Source organism: Harmonia axyridis, chromosome 1 (genome assembly GCF_914767665.1).
Source record: "Harmonia axyridis chromosome 1, icHarAxyr1.1, whole genome shotgun sequence".
In the NCBI taxonomy this organism is placed as follows: domain Eukaryota; kingdom Metazoa; phylum Arthropoda; class Insecta; order Coleoptera; family Coccinellidae; genus Harmonia; species Harmonia axyridis.
This window is the reverse complement of record NC_059501.1, coordinates 75,021,639-75,037,432: the sequence shown is the minus strand read 5'-3', so window position 1 is coordinate 75,037,432 and position 15,794 is coordinate 75,021,639. Positions and strand designations below refer to the sequence as shown.

General features: G+C 34.8%; 1 protein-coding gene across 1 annotated transcript in view; it reads left to right on the top strand.

Moving 5' to 3' along the window:
- Positions 1 to 15,492: 15,492 nt before the first annotated feature.
- The window catches only part of LOC123682656, a 42,419-nt gene continuing 42,117 nt past the window's right edge, over positions 15,493 to 15,794 (top strand). Inside the window, exon 1 of the mRNA XM_045621406.1 lies at positions 15,493 to 15,539. Coding sequence (XP_045477362.1) covers positions 15,511 to 15,539 — 29 coding nt within the window. The 5' untranslated portion in view covers positions 15,493 to 15,510. The remainder of the gene's footprint in view (positions 15,540 to 15,794) is intronic.

Sequence of the window (15,794 nt, the reverse complement as noted above, 5' to 3'; positions counted from 1 at the left end):
TTACCTCGCTTATTTGTCCACCCTGTACAGGGTGGGCAAATTTCGATGTTTTAGCACTACAACTTTTAAACCAGAGGAGATAGACAAAATCTGATACCCTTTTCTCGGTCTCTCTTTCTGAGAAACTTACAAGGGCAGTATTCATTTTTGGCCACCTTCTTTTGTTTTCGAGTTATAAGCGAAAATTAGAAAAATGGCGATATCGAAAAATATTTATATCTCCGCTAATACTGATGATAGAGCTCTGAAATTAAAACATTATAGAGGCACTTTTTTACGTAGAATCAGTTGACGTGCTCGTATTTTCAAAAGGGTTTTTAGTTACGAAGCTATGACCTTAAGTTATGTTTTGTCGAACAGGAACACTAGATTTCTGTGCCATTAATGAAAACCTTAATTTTTCCTGATTTCAAAAATATATAACATCGTATGGTTTGTATTAAAAAAATAACAGAAAATGGTCAAAAGCTTTTATTACCTAAGAGTCTCAATATTTCTATGGTTTCAACTGTCGATGAGCACAGAACAATTGAGCTTTCTATAATAAGAGTGTCCTTCGTCAATTTGATTATTTCTATGCTTTTTACTAATTTCTATCAAATTCGAATCTAGATTTATTTTATAAAAATAGTTTCGAAAATATAAATGAACTCGGAAAAAAATTCGAATTTTGTAGGAATAAATGAAAAGCATTGAAATAATCAGATTGACCGAAGGACACTGCTCTTGTTATAGAAAGCTCAATTGTTCTGTGCTCATCGACAGTTGAAACCATAGAAATATTGAGACTCTTAGGTAAAAAAAAGGTTTTCGACCATTTTTTATTATTTATATTGATACGAATCATACGATGTTATATAGTTTTGAAATCAGGAAAAATTAAGCTTTCAAAAAATGGCACAGAAATCTAGTTTTCCTATTTGAAAAAACATAACTTTGGGTCATAGCTTCGTTACTGAAAACCCTTTTGAAAATACGTGCACGTCAACTGATTCTACGTAAAAAAGTGCCTGTATAATGTTTTAATTTCAGAGCTCTATCATCAGTATTAGCGGAGATATAAATGCTTTTCGATATCGCCATTTTTCCAATTTTCGCTTATAACTCGAAAACAAAAGAAGGTGGCTAAAAATGAGTACTACGCTTGTTAGTTTCTCCGAAAAAGAGACCGAGATTGGGGTATCAGATTTTGTTGATCTCCTCTGGTTTAAAAGTTGTAGTGCTAAAACATCGAAATTTGCCCACCCTGTACATTTACTCCTGGGACATCCTGTATAATTTTTTCATACGTCTATTTTGCATTATGGGGAAAGTAATAAATCGAAGGGTAAAGTTTGCAGTTTCCATTTTTTCACCTGCTAGGAAAGCATTGCCTTTAATCTAATCAGACTTCATTACAAAATGAGTAATCTAGTACAGGTACTAAGGGAAAAAAGTTACCTTTCTCGCAATACTGTATTTCGAAATGTGGATGAGGAAATGTGGATTTACGAAATTCATGTACCGATTATAAAAAGAAGTGGATGGAAAATATTTCACAATGAAAGGAAAACCTCATTTATGATAAGTGCGGTATATGAATGCATGGATATTCAATAACAAGTTCGAAATCGTATTGAATGTACGATTGAAACATGTGTAATTTCAAGTGAGTACTATTGATCACTAAATAGCTTTTTACCCGCTTCTACCTTCGTGCAGGGCCGTCGCTAGGGGGTAGGCAGTCGCCTTGGACGGCATTTCAAGCTTGATCAACAAAAATTACATAAGTAGAAATTCAAAGTACCAAATGAGATTTAATTCAGTCATTAACAACAAGGAGGAATACCGACAAAGGTGCCGCATTGTACAGGGTGGGCAAATTTCGATGTTTTAGCACTACAACTTTTAAACCAGATGAGATAGACAAAATCTGATACCCCATTCTCGGTCTCTTTTTCTGAGAAACTAACAAGGGTAGTATTCATTTTTGGCCACCTTATTTTGTTTTAGAGTTATAAGCGAAAATTGGAAAAATGGCGATATCGAAAAACATTTATATCTTCCGCTAATACTGATGATAGAGCTCTGAAATTAAAACATTATACAGGCACTTTTTTACGTAGAATCCAGTGGCGTGCTCGTATTTTCAAAAGGGTCTTTAATTATGAAGCTATGACCCAAAGTTATGTTTTTTCAAATGGGAACACTAGATTTTTGTGCCATTTTCTGGAAGCTTAATTTTTATTGATTTCAAAAATATATATCATCGTATGATTTGGATTGATATAAATAATAGAAAATGGCCTAAAACCTCTTTTCACCTAAGAGTCTCAATATTTCTATGGTTTCAACTGTTGATGAACACAGAAAAATTGAGTTTTCTATAACAAGAGCAGTGTCCTTCCGTCAATCTGATTATTTCTATGCTTTTCACTTATTTCTACAAAAATCGAATCTAGATATGTTTTATGAATTTTTTATCTAAAAATTGATTTGGAAATAACGGAGAAACCACAAGATCGAATTTTTCAATCGAAAGAGTTGTATTGAGATGCATGTATCAGAAGATTATTTACATAGATCTCCAGAATCAATACGCACTAGTACCAATCCATTTTAAACAGCATATGAAACAATGCATATATGATTGAACTCAACAATTTAATCACGAAGGGACAAACAAGAAATAATATTTAACCTAATAATGACAACAATTGCACAATGCAAGGTCGACACCTCTTCTCGATATTTCAATAGATGAATATCTTAAACTGTGTTCAAGCTACCTAGGAAACTTTTTCCAAGTTCGTTTATTTTTTCGAAAATATTTGTATAAAATAAATATAGATTCGAATTTTGTAGAAATAAGTGAAAAGCATAGAAATAATCAGATTGCCGGAAGGACACTGCTCTTGTTATAGAAAGCTCAATTTTTCTGTGCTCATCAACAGTTGAAACCATAGAAATATTGAGACTCTTAAGTAAAAAAAGGTTTTTGACCATTTTCTGTTGTTTAATTTACTACGAATCATACGATGTTATATATTTATGAAATCAGGAAAAATTAAGCTTTCAGAAAATGGCACAAAAATCTAGTGTTCCCATTTGAAAAAACATAACTTTGGGTCATAGCTTCGTAATTAGAAACCCTTTTGAAAATATGAGCACGCCACTGGATTCTACGTAAAAAAGTGCCTGTAGAATATTTTAATTTCAGAGCTCTATATCCAGTATTAGCGAAGATATAATTGTTTTTCGATATCGCCATTTTTCCAATTTTCGCTTATAACTCGAAAACAAAAGAAGGTGGCCAAAAATGAATACTACCCTTGTTAGTTTCTCAGAAAGAGAGACCGAGAATGGGGTATCAGATTTTGTCTATCTCATCTGGTTTTAAAGTTGTAGTGCTAAAACATCGAAATTTGCCCACCCTGTACATTATACTCATAAATATCCAGATAACACGCGAATATTTGTTATTTTATCATCATATGACTAGCAATACGTTGACTTGTGCGATTATTTATTGAATGAAGGATTGACGGACGTTTTCCACTTCCGTGGTATTACGAGGTTACATTTTTCATTGTTATTGTAGGTATTTATCTATGTGTTTCTTTGCAGAGCTTTGAAGAAGCAACAATAAAGTTGCGAAACGTCGCTTAAAGGAATGACTTAACGTCTCTCATTTTTAAACTTTTTCCACTCCCAAGAGAATTTACCCATATTATTGAAGATAAGGAATACGACAGTGTTAGATTTAACGCCGGTAAGGTTAGCTCCCGGCCGGCCAGCTCCACGGGCACCATTCATTCCACCACGGTCAAACACACTTTCGTCATTTTCGATATTTGAATTGAATTTCTAGATGCGTGAATGTAATAAATTTAGGTTCATCTAATAGAGAAATGAAAGATCTAGCGAGTAGTAATTTTTCGTTTACATAGGCTACATCTAGGGATCAATTTCAGGATGGAATTGAAGAATTTCATGCCGGCCGAAGAGATTTTAGTGATTTTTATATTTTCCGAATAAGCGGCCAAAGATGAAATGTAGTCCATATTATGGAGGATTGAAAAAGCCATAAATATTGAAATTTTCGTTCACATTGGTTACCCCTAAGGCCTCAGCTCCAAGACCTGAATAGTCTGATATCGTGCCGGCCGGATAGTTTTTCGTGTTTTTCATGTTTTTCGAATAAGCGGCCAAAGATGAAATTAAGTCCATGGTATGAAGGATTGAAATATTGAAATTTTCATTCACATTGGTTACCCCTAAGGGCCCAGCTCCACGACCTGAATAGTATGATATCGTGCCGGCCGGAGAGTTTTTCGTGTTTTTCATGTTTTTCGAATAAGCGGCCAAAGATGAAATTAAATCCATGATATGAAGAATTGAAGAAGCCATAACTATTGTAATTTTCGTTCACATTGGTTACCCCTAAGGCCCCAGCTCCATGACCTGAATAGTATGATATCGCGCCGGCCGGATAGTTTTTCGTGTTTTTTATGTTTTTCGAAAAAGCGGCCAAAGATGAAATTAAGTCCATGGTATGAAGGATTGAAAAAGCCATAAATTTTGAAATTTTCGTTCACATTGGTTACCCCTAAGGCCCCAGCTCCACGACCTGAATAGTATGATATCGTGCCGGCCGGAGAGTTTTTCGTGTTTTTCATGTTTTTCGAATAAGCGTCCAAAAATGAAATTTAGTCCATGGTATGAAGGATTGAAAAAGCCATAACTATTGTAATTTCCGTTCACATTGGTTACCCCTAAGACCCCAGCTCCATGACCTGAATAGTATGATATCGCGCCGGCCGGATAGTTTTTCGTGTTTTTTATGTTTTTCGAAAAAGCGGCCAAAGATGAAATTAAATCCATGGTATGAAGGATTGAAAAAGCCATAAATTTTGAAATTTTCGTTCACATTGGTTACCCCTAAGGCCCCAGCTCCACGACCTGAATAGTATGATATCGTGCCGGCCGGATAGTGTTTCGTGTTTTTTATGTTTTTCGAATAAGCGTCCGAAAATGAAATTTAGTCCATGTTATGAAGGATTGAAAAAGCCATAACTATTGAAATTTTTGTTCACATTGGTTACCCCTAAGGCCCCAGCTTCACGACCTGAATAGTCTGATATCGTGCCGGCCGGATAGTTTTTCGTGTTTTCATGTTCTTCGAATAAGCGGCCAAAGATGAAATTTAGTCCATGTTATGAAGGATTGAAAAAGCCATGAATATTGAAATTTTCGTTCACATTGGTAACCCCTAAGGCCCCAGCTCCACGACCTGAATAGTCTGATATCGTGCCGGCCGGATAGTTTTTCGTGTTTTTCATGTTTTTCGAATAAGCGGCCAAAAATGAAATTTAGTCCATGGTATGAAGGATTGAAAAAGCCATAAATTTTGTTTTTCTCGTTCACATAAATTTCATTTTTGGCCGCTTATTCGAAAAACATAAAAAACACGAGAAACTATCCGGCTGGCACGATATCATACTATTCAGATGAACCTAAATTTATTACATTCACGCATCTAGAAATTCAATTGAAATATCGAAAATGACGAAAGTGTGTTTGACCGTGGTGGAATGAATGGTGCCCGTGGAGCTGACCGGCCGGGAGCTAACCTTACCGGCGTCTTGTAACGCCAACTCTTGAATTTTCGTCTATTGTTTGGTCCCCATATACTTTGATTGATGGACTCTTTCTTGAGAGGGTCCAAACTAGGGCTGGGACTTTTTCGCCTTTTTGTATTCGAATATTCATCCATAAATTTATTCGATTATTCGAATAATTCATTCAAACAAATATTCATGCTTGATTATTCATGAGTAGTCATGAATATTCAACTATTCGTTGATTATTCAGTGATTATTCAATGATTATTCAGTGATTATTCAATGATTATTCACTGATTATTCAATGATTATTAAGTGATTATTCAGTGATTATTCAATGATTATTCAGTGATTATTCAATGAATTGTCTGTCTTTATTCAGTGATTAAACTCATGTTTTAATGAACCAATAAAATCCGAGCGTTTTGATGAGTGAATATACCCTTTGCGACGTGGTATAATCGTTTTGGTGTTTTGCCTCTCGCCATATACGCTCTATTAGTGTGACGTCACACACATCGCCATTTTTGGTTCTCCTGTCAGTGTTCGAAATCCAAACAAATAAATTGTCATTCAAATTAGTACGGTCTCGTTGAAGGAATTGGCTTATTTTCACAAATAAGAGTATTTGAGATCTAGCAGAAAATATGCATAAATATTTAACAGATCTATTTAACGAACAGGTAATATTGAACAAAGTTTACTATAATCTGATGCATAAATGTAAAAACTAAAAACGTTCGTTATTCCTGGAAAAGTCGGGAGTATTCTGGTTTTACCGAAAAAATTGTCCTATTTTTATAATCAAATTGTCGTTTGGTAAATACAGAGATTTTTTCATCACATGACAACGTACAAAATACAATAGATCCTTAAATAGACGCAGTAAAACCTTCCCTACATCTACATAGACTTTTTACAGGTCTAGAGGTACAAAAAGAATGATGAAGCGGATTCTGAGAACATTAAATTCTTCAAGAATACACTTCGTGATCAATTATTTGGAATTTTCAAAAAAACTTTGTTTTCTGATTCAGTTTTGTTAGGGAAGGACGTTACTTCAGTCGATGTGTGTACATTTTAAGACCATCGAGTTAAAAGAATATAAAGATTCGTCGGTTCGCAATTCAGAATACATAAAACAATATTTGACCACTGAAATAGAGCAATGTCTAGAAATAGCAATGCATACGGAATAGGAAGGCAAGGTTACATTTTCGAATGTAGAATCTTATATTATTATTATTAGAACTCTTTATTGCTAAATTCATATGTTAGAATCTTATATTCCATTTTTATATTTTTTCATTGATGAAATCCAAATTTTATTGATTTTTTTTTGGCTGAATACCTTTTTCTACTACTATTAAATGAATAATTTTAATTCAATTGTATCTATCAATTTCAATATTATGTTATTTCCAGTAATTTTAATATTAATAAAACGATTTGTCCGTAATGAATCACAAAACCTTGTTTTAATCAATCCTGAATAGTGAGTCAAGTGATCATTCAAACTTTCATTCGTTACTTTATAAATATCCAACTACTCACTGAATAGAAAACTATTCACTGAATAATCAGTGAATACTCAACTATTCACTGATTATTCATGAATAGAAAAGTAGTCATTGATTATTCAACTATTCAGTGAATATTCATGATTATTCGAATAATGCAAAATGCAATTATTCGAATAATTATTCAATGATTATTCGAATATTCAAATCATTCATTCATGATTCCCAGCCCTAGTCCAAACCCAAACCAAATTTCTCAGGCATGTTTCATTCAGGCTTGGCATTGCTTCTCGACTGTTCTCGGCAAGTCATATGCGTGACCGGATGCGGCTGCCTTCTTTAAGATCGAGAAGGTTCTCGGCTGACATGCTATTCGTGGCAAAAATTTATAGGGGACTTGTCTACTCTCCGGAGTTGCTATCTCGCTTCAGCCTGAATATTCCTTCAAGACCGATTAGGCGAGCTGATCTGTTTAGGCCCGGTTTATCAAGAACTAATTATAGTTTTCATTCTCCACTACCGAGGATGATGAGGAACACTAATACAGTGAGTGTTCTCGGAGTTGATATATTCAGTGGCGCGTTGTCAAGGTTGAGGAGGGATGTATCTACTTTGATGAGTTTGTAAGCTCTCTTCGTCTCATTTTGATGATATTTTTAAGTTTGTTCGCCTTACAATTGTAATTATTGAAATATTTTATTTGTATGTTTTGTATCCAATTATTTTTTTTTCTCTTTGTATAATGGTAGTACCGTTAATAAATAAATAAATAAAATGCCCAAAAAAATCGGCATTTCAGGGCGAAGAATTCAATTGAGTTCCGTCCATTTTACAACTACAACATATGTGCAACACTTGCACCGACAACGAGAAGAGTAAAGATTTTCACATATCATATGTTCCCGAGACCGGCGAAAAAGTACCTGCGACCGAGCCGCAACGACCCAAGTGTCCAGCGACCCTCAAAAACGACTAGATCTAAATATCATCTTCTTCACACATTTTTCAGTGGGTTGGAAATAAATTGAATAAGTGTTTTTATCCCGTTCTTTATTTACCTGATTTGTCCTTGGCCGTGAACTACTTCAGTCAAGTATAAGGACCACAACACACAAGACAAATACTTACCTCTGCATATTTCATGTTAGGTATGAGCTCTAATGACTTACAATTTATTTGGTCTATGTAAACATAAAATTACCGACGTTATATATTTTGGTGTCACCATCTATGTCAAATAGAATCCTTCACGAAATTTATTTGATTATTATTCTTAAGTTTCTACAAAAATCTCTGTCATCTGATAGTAAAACGTACGCTCGAGGGCATCCTAAGCCTTGCATTTTCTCATTTATAACTCGATCTTGTTCTCTTGTGCTTGTGATACTTTTTCCAAGTTTTATAATTTAAACATCAAAAATGAACTCGAAGGATATGACAGGATAAACCTGAACTCGATTTCAAGGAGCTGACCGTAATTGATTCAATGAAAGAAACAGGGGACTTTTTTCCTGGACGGAAAAGGCTTTGGAAATTTTGATCGCTCTATCGTGCACTACTTACACTGTGGAGCGATCATTCAGCACCCTGCGAAGAATTAAGATTTGGCTAAACAGTTCGATGGTTCTGAGTCGACTTAACGGTTTGGCTATGATGAGCATTCATCATAAAGCACTTGGGTAGTTAAAAAATTTTCAAAAAAGCCGAGGAGGTTGTGTTTAGGTTAGGTATAATTGTATGATTTTGATATATTCAAAATTTCAGTTGATAAAACTTGATATCATGATAGAGAGAGAAAAAGAATGAATTCATTTTGTTTGCCCCCCCCCCCCCCTTGGTTATCATAATTATTATTTTCCTCTCTTTCTATTCTGTCGCTTTCTTTGAATCATTTGTATTTGACTTGTCCTATACTGTACTGTCTTAATGGATCAATAAAGTTTATTTATGACCTTTTCATGACTTATTTTGATTATAAGAAGGCTTTCGACTCTCTTCCACATGGCTGGCTGAAGAAAATTTTGGAGATATACAAGATCGATCCAATTATAACCAATTTTCTAAAGCTTGCAATTGACAATTGGAAAACGAACATCGAGCTTTCCACGGCAAACATAAAAACCAAGCTGATTCCAATTAAGAAGGGAATTTTCCAAGGAGACTCCTTGAGCCCTTTATGGTTTTGCTTGGCGCTGAACCCACTCTCTAAACAGCTAAACGATACTGAAAAGGGTTTCAATATTAAAGGAAATAATGATACTACCACTCTCAATCATTTGCTGTACATGGATGATTTGAAACTGATAACAGGCAATAAGAACCACCTAGAAATTATGGTCAAACTAGTGGAACATTTTTCGAAAGATGTAGGTATGGAATTCGGATTGGACAATGTAGTGAGAGGAAAAATACAACATGAACACTCTCGCAAATGGACAGCAAATAGAAGCAATGATGTCGGATGATCTTTATAAATATCTTGGAATGAAACAGAACCGACGAATCAACCACCAAAGAATGAAGCAAAACTTAACGACTGAGTTCATTAGGAGAACCAAAAAAATCTTGAAAACAAACATCAACAGCAGGAATATGACGAGAGGCATCAACACATATGCGTGTTCAATTCTAACATACTCATTCGGTATAGTTCCATGGAGCAAAACAGACATCGAAAACTTGCAACGTAAAATGAGAACGTTGATGACAAAAGCAAACAAGCACCATCCGAAAAGCAGCATTGAGAGGACTACACTTCCGAGAAATAAAGGAGGCAGGGGTCTTACGGACATCATGGAACTTGCTAGTGGGTCTACGGGAATACTTCAGAGATCAAGCAAGTACGTCAGAGTTCTACAAAATACTGTGTGAAACAGACGAATCAACACCTTTACAACTGCGCAAGGAGCAATTGTCATACAACCACCAGACAATCCAAGAAAAACTGCAAAGATGGAGAGAAAAACCCCTACATGGACGACATTTCAACGAGGTGAACCAGGATCATGTCGACATTGAAGCGTCGAACTATTGGCTCACATCAGGTGCGATGTATCCAGAAACGGAAGGATTTCTTTTAGCCATCCAAGATCAAGTGATCTCAACAAGAAATTACTGCAAGCATATCATAAAGGATCGAACTATTACTGACGATCGATGCCGATATGGGTGTCCAACGAAAGAGACAATCCAACATATCACGGGAGGATGTCAAATGTTTGCAGGAAATGAATATAAAGAGAGACACGATGCAGTAGGAAAGATACTACACCAAGAAATGGCAACTAAATTAACACTAATTCATTCTGAAAAAGTTCCATATTACAAGTACCGACCGGAAACCATCCTGGAAAACGAACGGTATAAACTGTACTGGGATCGTACAGTTTTGACTGATAAAACAGTACCTCACAACAGGCCAGATATATTGCTAGTTGATAAACATCAAAAGGCAGCAATACTCATCGACGTAGCAATATAACAACCTGCGTCAAAAGGAGGTCGAAAAAATTTCAAAATATAGGGACCTCGAATTTCAGATAAAGCGTCAGTGGGGAATGATATCAACGAAAACTATTCCAATTATCATCTCAACAACTGGAATAATGCCCAAAAATCTCAAGAGGGATATCAAGCAACATGGATTTAGTGAATATATATGTAATATAATGCAAAAAGCTGTTCTTTTAGGTACTGCAGGGACGGTGAGAAAATTCCTAGGGAGCGAAGAACAGGTCCAAGGATCACGTGTAAGAGGACCAGAAGTTCGACGAGAACCAGGGGGACTACAAGGACCGGACACGACCGAGCTCTACCCTACTGATATTTTAAATATCTGGGATTGAGTGAATGTTCCTCTTAGCGAGGAGTGAGAAGCCGACGGCGAGGAAAAATCCTACGCGTATAGGCAAAAGTCGGGGGATAACCTTTTTTGATCCCATAAGACATACAAATATGTATAAGATAAGTCAAACTGAAAAAAGTAAAGAAAAATAATTCCTAATACTATAACTAATTAAGAAATAGGTTTTTATCAGCTAGATATCCACTAATAGAATAATATCATAGCATTTTTTAAGCAATTCACATTTTACCAATTTCTTGAACTTTATTACACTCAACAGTTTAATAGAAACAGGTAAATGGTTGTACAAACTAATTGCCTGGTAAATAGGAGAACATTCAAATTTAGTTGTTGCATGAGCTGGAATACATAAAGTTGTAATATTTCTGGTGGAATAGTGATGGAAACCTGATAATTTAACCATTAATTGTTCATGTTCCTTTACATAAATTGAACATCTGTAGATATATAAACTAGGAAGAGTAAAAAGTTTATATCTTCCAAAAAAAAGGCTTACATGAATCACGTGAATTCAAGTTGAAAATTGAACGTAATATCCTCTTTTGAGCCACAAATATTCTACCGGAATCAATCGAATTTTCCCACAACATGACATTATAATCAAGAAAACAATAAACCAAACTATAATAAATACTTTAAATGGACTCTATGGATAACGAGTCTTTAATTCTGCTGATAGCGTAATAAGAACTACCCAATTTTTTACAAACTGACTCGACTTGGTGATTCCATCTCAGAGAACAGTCCAAGTGTATTCCCAAAAACTTAACAGTATCTCTGGAAGTTACTTGCTCACCCAAACATCCCAATAGCAAACGATCCGTATAAGAGTTGCGAATGCGAAAGTATATACATTCAGTCTTGGTAATATTTAAAATCAAACCATTTGAATGACACCACTCCACAAGCTTGCAAATAAGTTTATTACATATTGCCGTGAGTTCATCAGGACTCTGTGCTGAGACCGCCATCGACGTGTCATCAGCAAATATAGACAGGATACCTGGATCAATATAATCCGGTAGATCGTTTATAAACAAAAGAAATAGGAGCGGTCCCAGCACAGAGCCCTGAGGAACTCCTAAATTAATTTCACATGAAGGGGACGAAGCAGCACCCACTCTAACAGTCATATTACGATTAGTGATGAAACTAGTCACCCACTCAAGAAATATGCCACGAGAACCTACATTATATAGCTTACTCTCTATGAACTCACATGAGAGAACATCGAAAGCACGTGACAAATCAAAAAAGTGGCCTGCAACGAAAAGCCCCTCGTCTAATTTTTCATAAATGAAGTTGACAAATGAAGAAGCAGCTGTTTGAGTGGACCTACCTTCTCTGAACCCATGTTGGCAATCTGTTACTATTTTAAAACGAGACAAAAAAGAAATCATCCGGCCATACACAATTTTCTCAAATACTTTGGAAAAAACGCTTAAAATTGAAATAGTACCAGGTAGAGGAGATGTAATCGACGTTTTTGATTAAATTTGAATATACAAAAAAATAACTACAATAATACAACCAATACAATATTTAACCTTCACCCTTATATATTTGTTATCCCACGTTGATCAACTGTCTGACCTTTACCTGAAATCCCAAAATTTCTTCCTGACACCGAAAACTGTAAATTTCAAAACTAGCACAAATCTGACTATAATGTCTAATTGAAACTTTTTTCCAAATTTGAATATTAGAAAATAAAATCCAAAACTTACTTGAAAATAATTTTGGAGGAAAAATCACTTCAATAAAAAAAATGTCTATAGACAATTTAATTCAATTAAATATGAAAAAATTGTTTATTCACTTTTACTTCTAGTGGATTTAGAAAATGAACGTCCAACGAAAAAATTAACTGAATATAATTCAGGCCCAACAGCTGATGTTCTCCAACTACCTAAATAACATACCAAAACTATGAAAATCCGTCGCACTCCTCTACCTCAACAAAATTATATGTGTTCATCTCTTATATGAAAAAAACAACAATACGCTCAAAACAATTCAAATTCCGAAATATACGACATAAATGAGACAAAGTCTGTTCATCCGAAAATCTCCCAATTCAACAGTTCTACGCATAAACTACCAAAAATAACTCTTCGGAAAATATCCAATCCCAATAACAAAAATCAACAATAATCCCACCGCTGTCACCAAATTGTAATGAACCCCTTCTTTGGGGGTATATGTGTCAATGGAAGAGCGTCTTTCCACTGACTGAAAAAAAATTATGTTATTGTTGGGTTCAGCCCGTCGCACTAGGGACAGGTCTTTTTGTTGATTTTCTTTCTTGGGGATAGGATTAGATTTTCGGGTTGATTAAAATCAATTAATTCTTTAGAATTGAATATAATAAAACAAAAACCAAAATTATAATATTCACAAAATTTGTATTATTTGACTCAACGGCCAAACTGTTCAATAACTGTTAATATCTCAAATGATCCACTACTCAACAAAACGAAACAGAATCATTTATTGAACGTTGAATTTGGGAGAATCAGGACTACTCAACAAGACAAAAATAAAAATAAACACCCAAAAGACTGTTAAACTGTTACTTGCCCTTATGCCGCGGGGCTAGGTTGGTATATCTAGTTTCAATAAACTCCTTTTCAACTTTTCAGAAGAGACGTGTCATTCTTTTTTTTTCACTTCACCCCCGAATCGCGCACTCAAAGCTAATCTATTTCCATATCAAAACAAAATTGAAACTTTATAAAAAAAAACCCTGTTTTCCTACTTCTCAGTCTGACTCGTCCTTTCTTAGAGTAAAACAATTTCTTCTTTCTTAAATACTTGAAGTTCCTTGAACACACTCATCTACTAAATTTTCCTTTTTTTTAACTCAACCTTATTGGAAAAATGAGTCTAATCTTCAAAAAAAATGCTTTGCTCTAATTCCGATTTCGCGACCGACATACTATTCCCTTTACTATTGACTCCCTTGAAACCCCGATCGATACTGCCTAATTTTTCTAATCCATTTTCCCAATTGATCTCTTACAGAGGGGCTGAGTTGAGGGAATCAAGAGCAATTTCATGTTATTTACCAAATATTTTTCCAAAGAATAATTCCATTCAATTATATTAGATCATCATAACTGCGGATTGAACCTTGAAAGACAAATTTAAAAACCGTGTTGACCAATCAATTTATGTGGCATTAATGATCACTATACTTGAGATACAGAACAAAGAAACTACTGAAAGATCTGATTATGAATTATCGACAATTCGAACCTCTCACACTGCGTAGAATTTGGTTTGATTTAATTTGGAAGGTTTTACCAATTTCCGATTTATTACATTGTATTCCTCTACCTTCGCTAGACTCGAAAGCAATGAAGAGTCAGCTCGTCAGATTGACTAACCAACATGTAGCAATACTCATAATGCCCAGATATCGTGATAAATTATAATGTTCAAATGATTATTAATCATATTGCCAGATTTGATCGGTCATTAATTATAATGATCTAGAATGAAGTGAGGAATTAGCCTTCTTGAAGCCATCCCATATATTGGAGTTCATCAGAACTCTGAAACTGGAAGGCGAGCTGTCGATCATGTTATGGAGAGAATAGCTTTGATGGGGGGCACAATAGTACATTAGGTCGCAGTAAAACGAAATCTCCAATTGAATCTAATCTAATCTAATCTAGAATTATGAAAATCACTTTGCCAATAGTGATGGCAAAGTGATTTTCACTTTGCCATCAGTGATTGCAATTTGCATAACAAATTTAAAAGAAATGAATAATGAACCGTATGTAGTGACTCTCTGGCTTGCCTGATCTGCGCATCTATCGAAAGATCAGATCAGAAGATCAGGATATAAACCCTACCTTTGAATGGCAAAGTAACCGTGCTCCTATATGGAGATGAAAGGTGGCAAGGATCACTTACAGTGACTTGATGAAACACAGGCGATACAGTGGTCCTATTTTTTATCGACTACAGGCTCAGCCACCATTATTAGGCTCAATTTCCTTGTTTACTTTATACGTTTACCTACTTTTGGGGTATCTTTCAAGAAAAGTATAAGGCCCGAACAAGGTAGAAAGTTTGGGCATTGCAGGAGCGCCAGAGGGGAAATGAATGGGTACCAAAGTTACCCGCGTTTCTGCAGTAGATACTGCGTATCATTGAAAATTATGGAATTTTACATTAAGTTCAAAATGAAATTTTTCCATAAACCTTTTATATAACAAAAAAAACTGTTTTGAAAAAATTTTTCTCTTTGAAATTGTATCAAGAAATGTATGCCAAAACTTCTGAAACATACGTTATTTTATCCATTAAACTACGATTATTTATGCAGGCATTTCCTACAGTGTTGTTTAAAAAACAACTTACGAAAAGAATTCTTTAGATCCATGATGAATTCGCCTTCTAATCTACAGGAAATGTGTCATCCGAAAAGGAAAACCTCATATTTGATACGCATCTCTTGTGGAGATATGAGGAAAAAGCTTTTTTGATGATAACTTAAGTGTGATGTTGAATGTGTAAAAGAAATATGTATTTTTTAAAGTGGCTATCATTAAATAACTAATTTAAGATTCCTTATTATTGTCATTTTGTATTGCTTCTGCTTGTTCACGTCATAAATAGCACAAGATTAATATTATTTAGGAAACAGGTACCTAGGTACATACTACATACTAAGTGGACTGAATTCAAGAAACGCTTGTATATTTCATTGACTGAAAGTGAAAATTTTATCCAACAATATAGGTATTATTCATTCTATAAAATTGTGCAAAAAATATTCATTTGGCGCGTTTG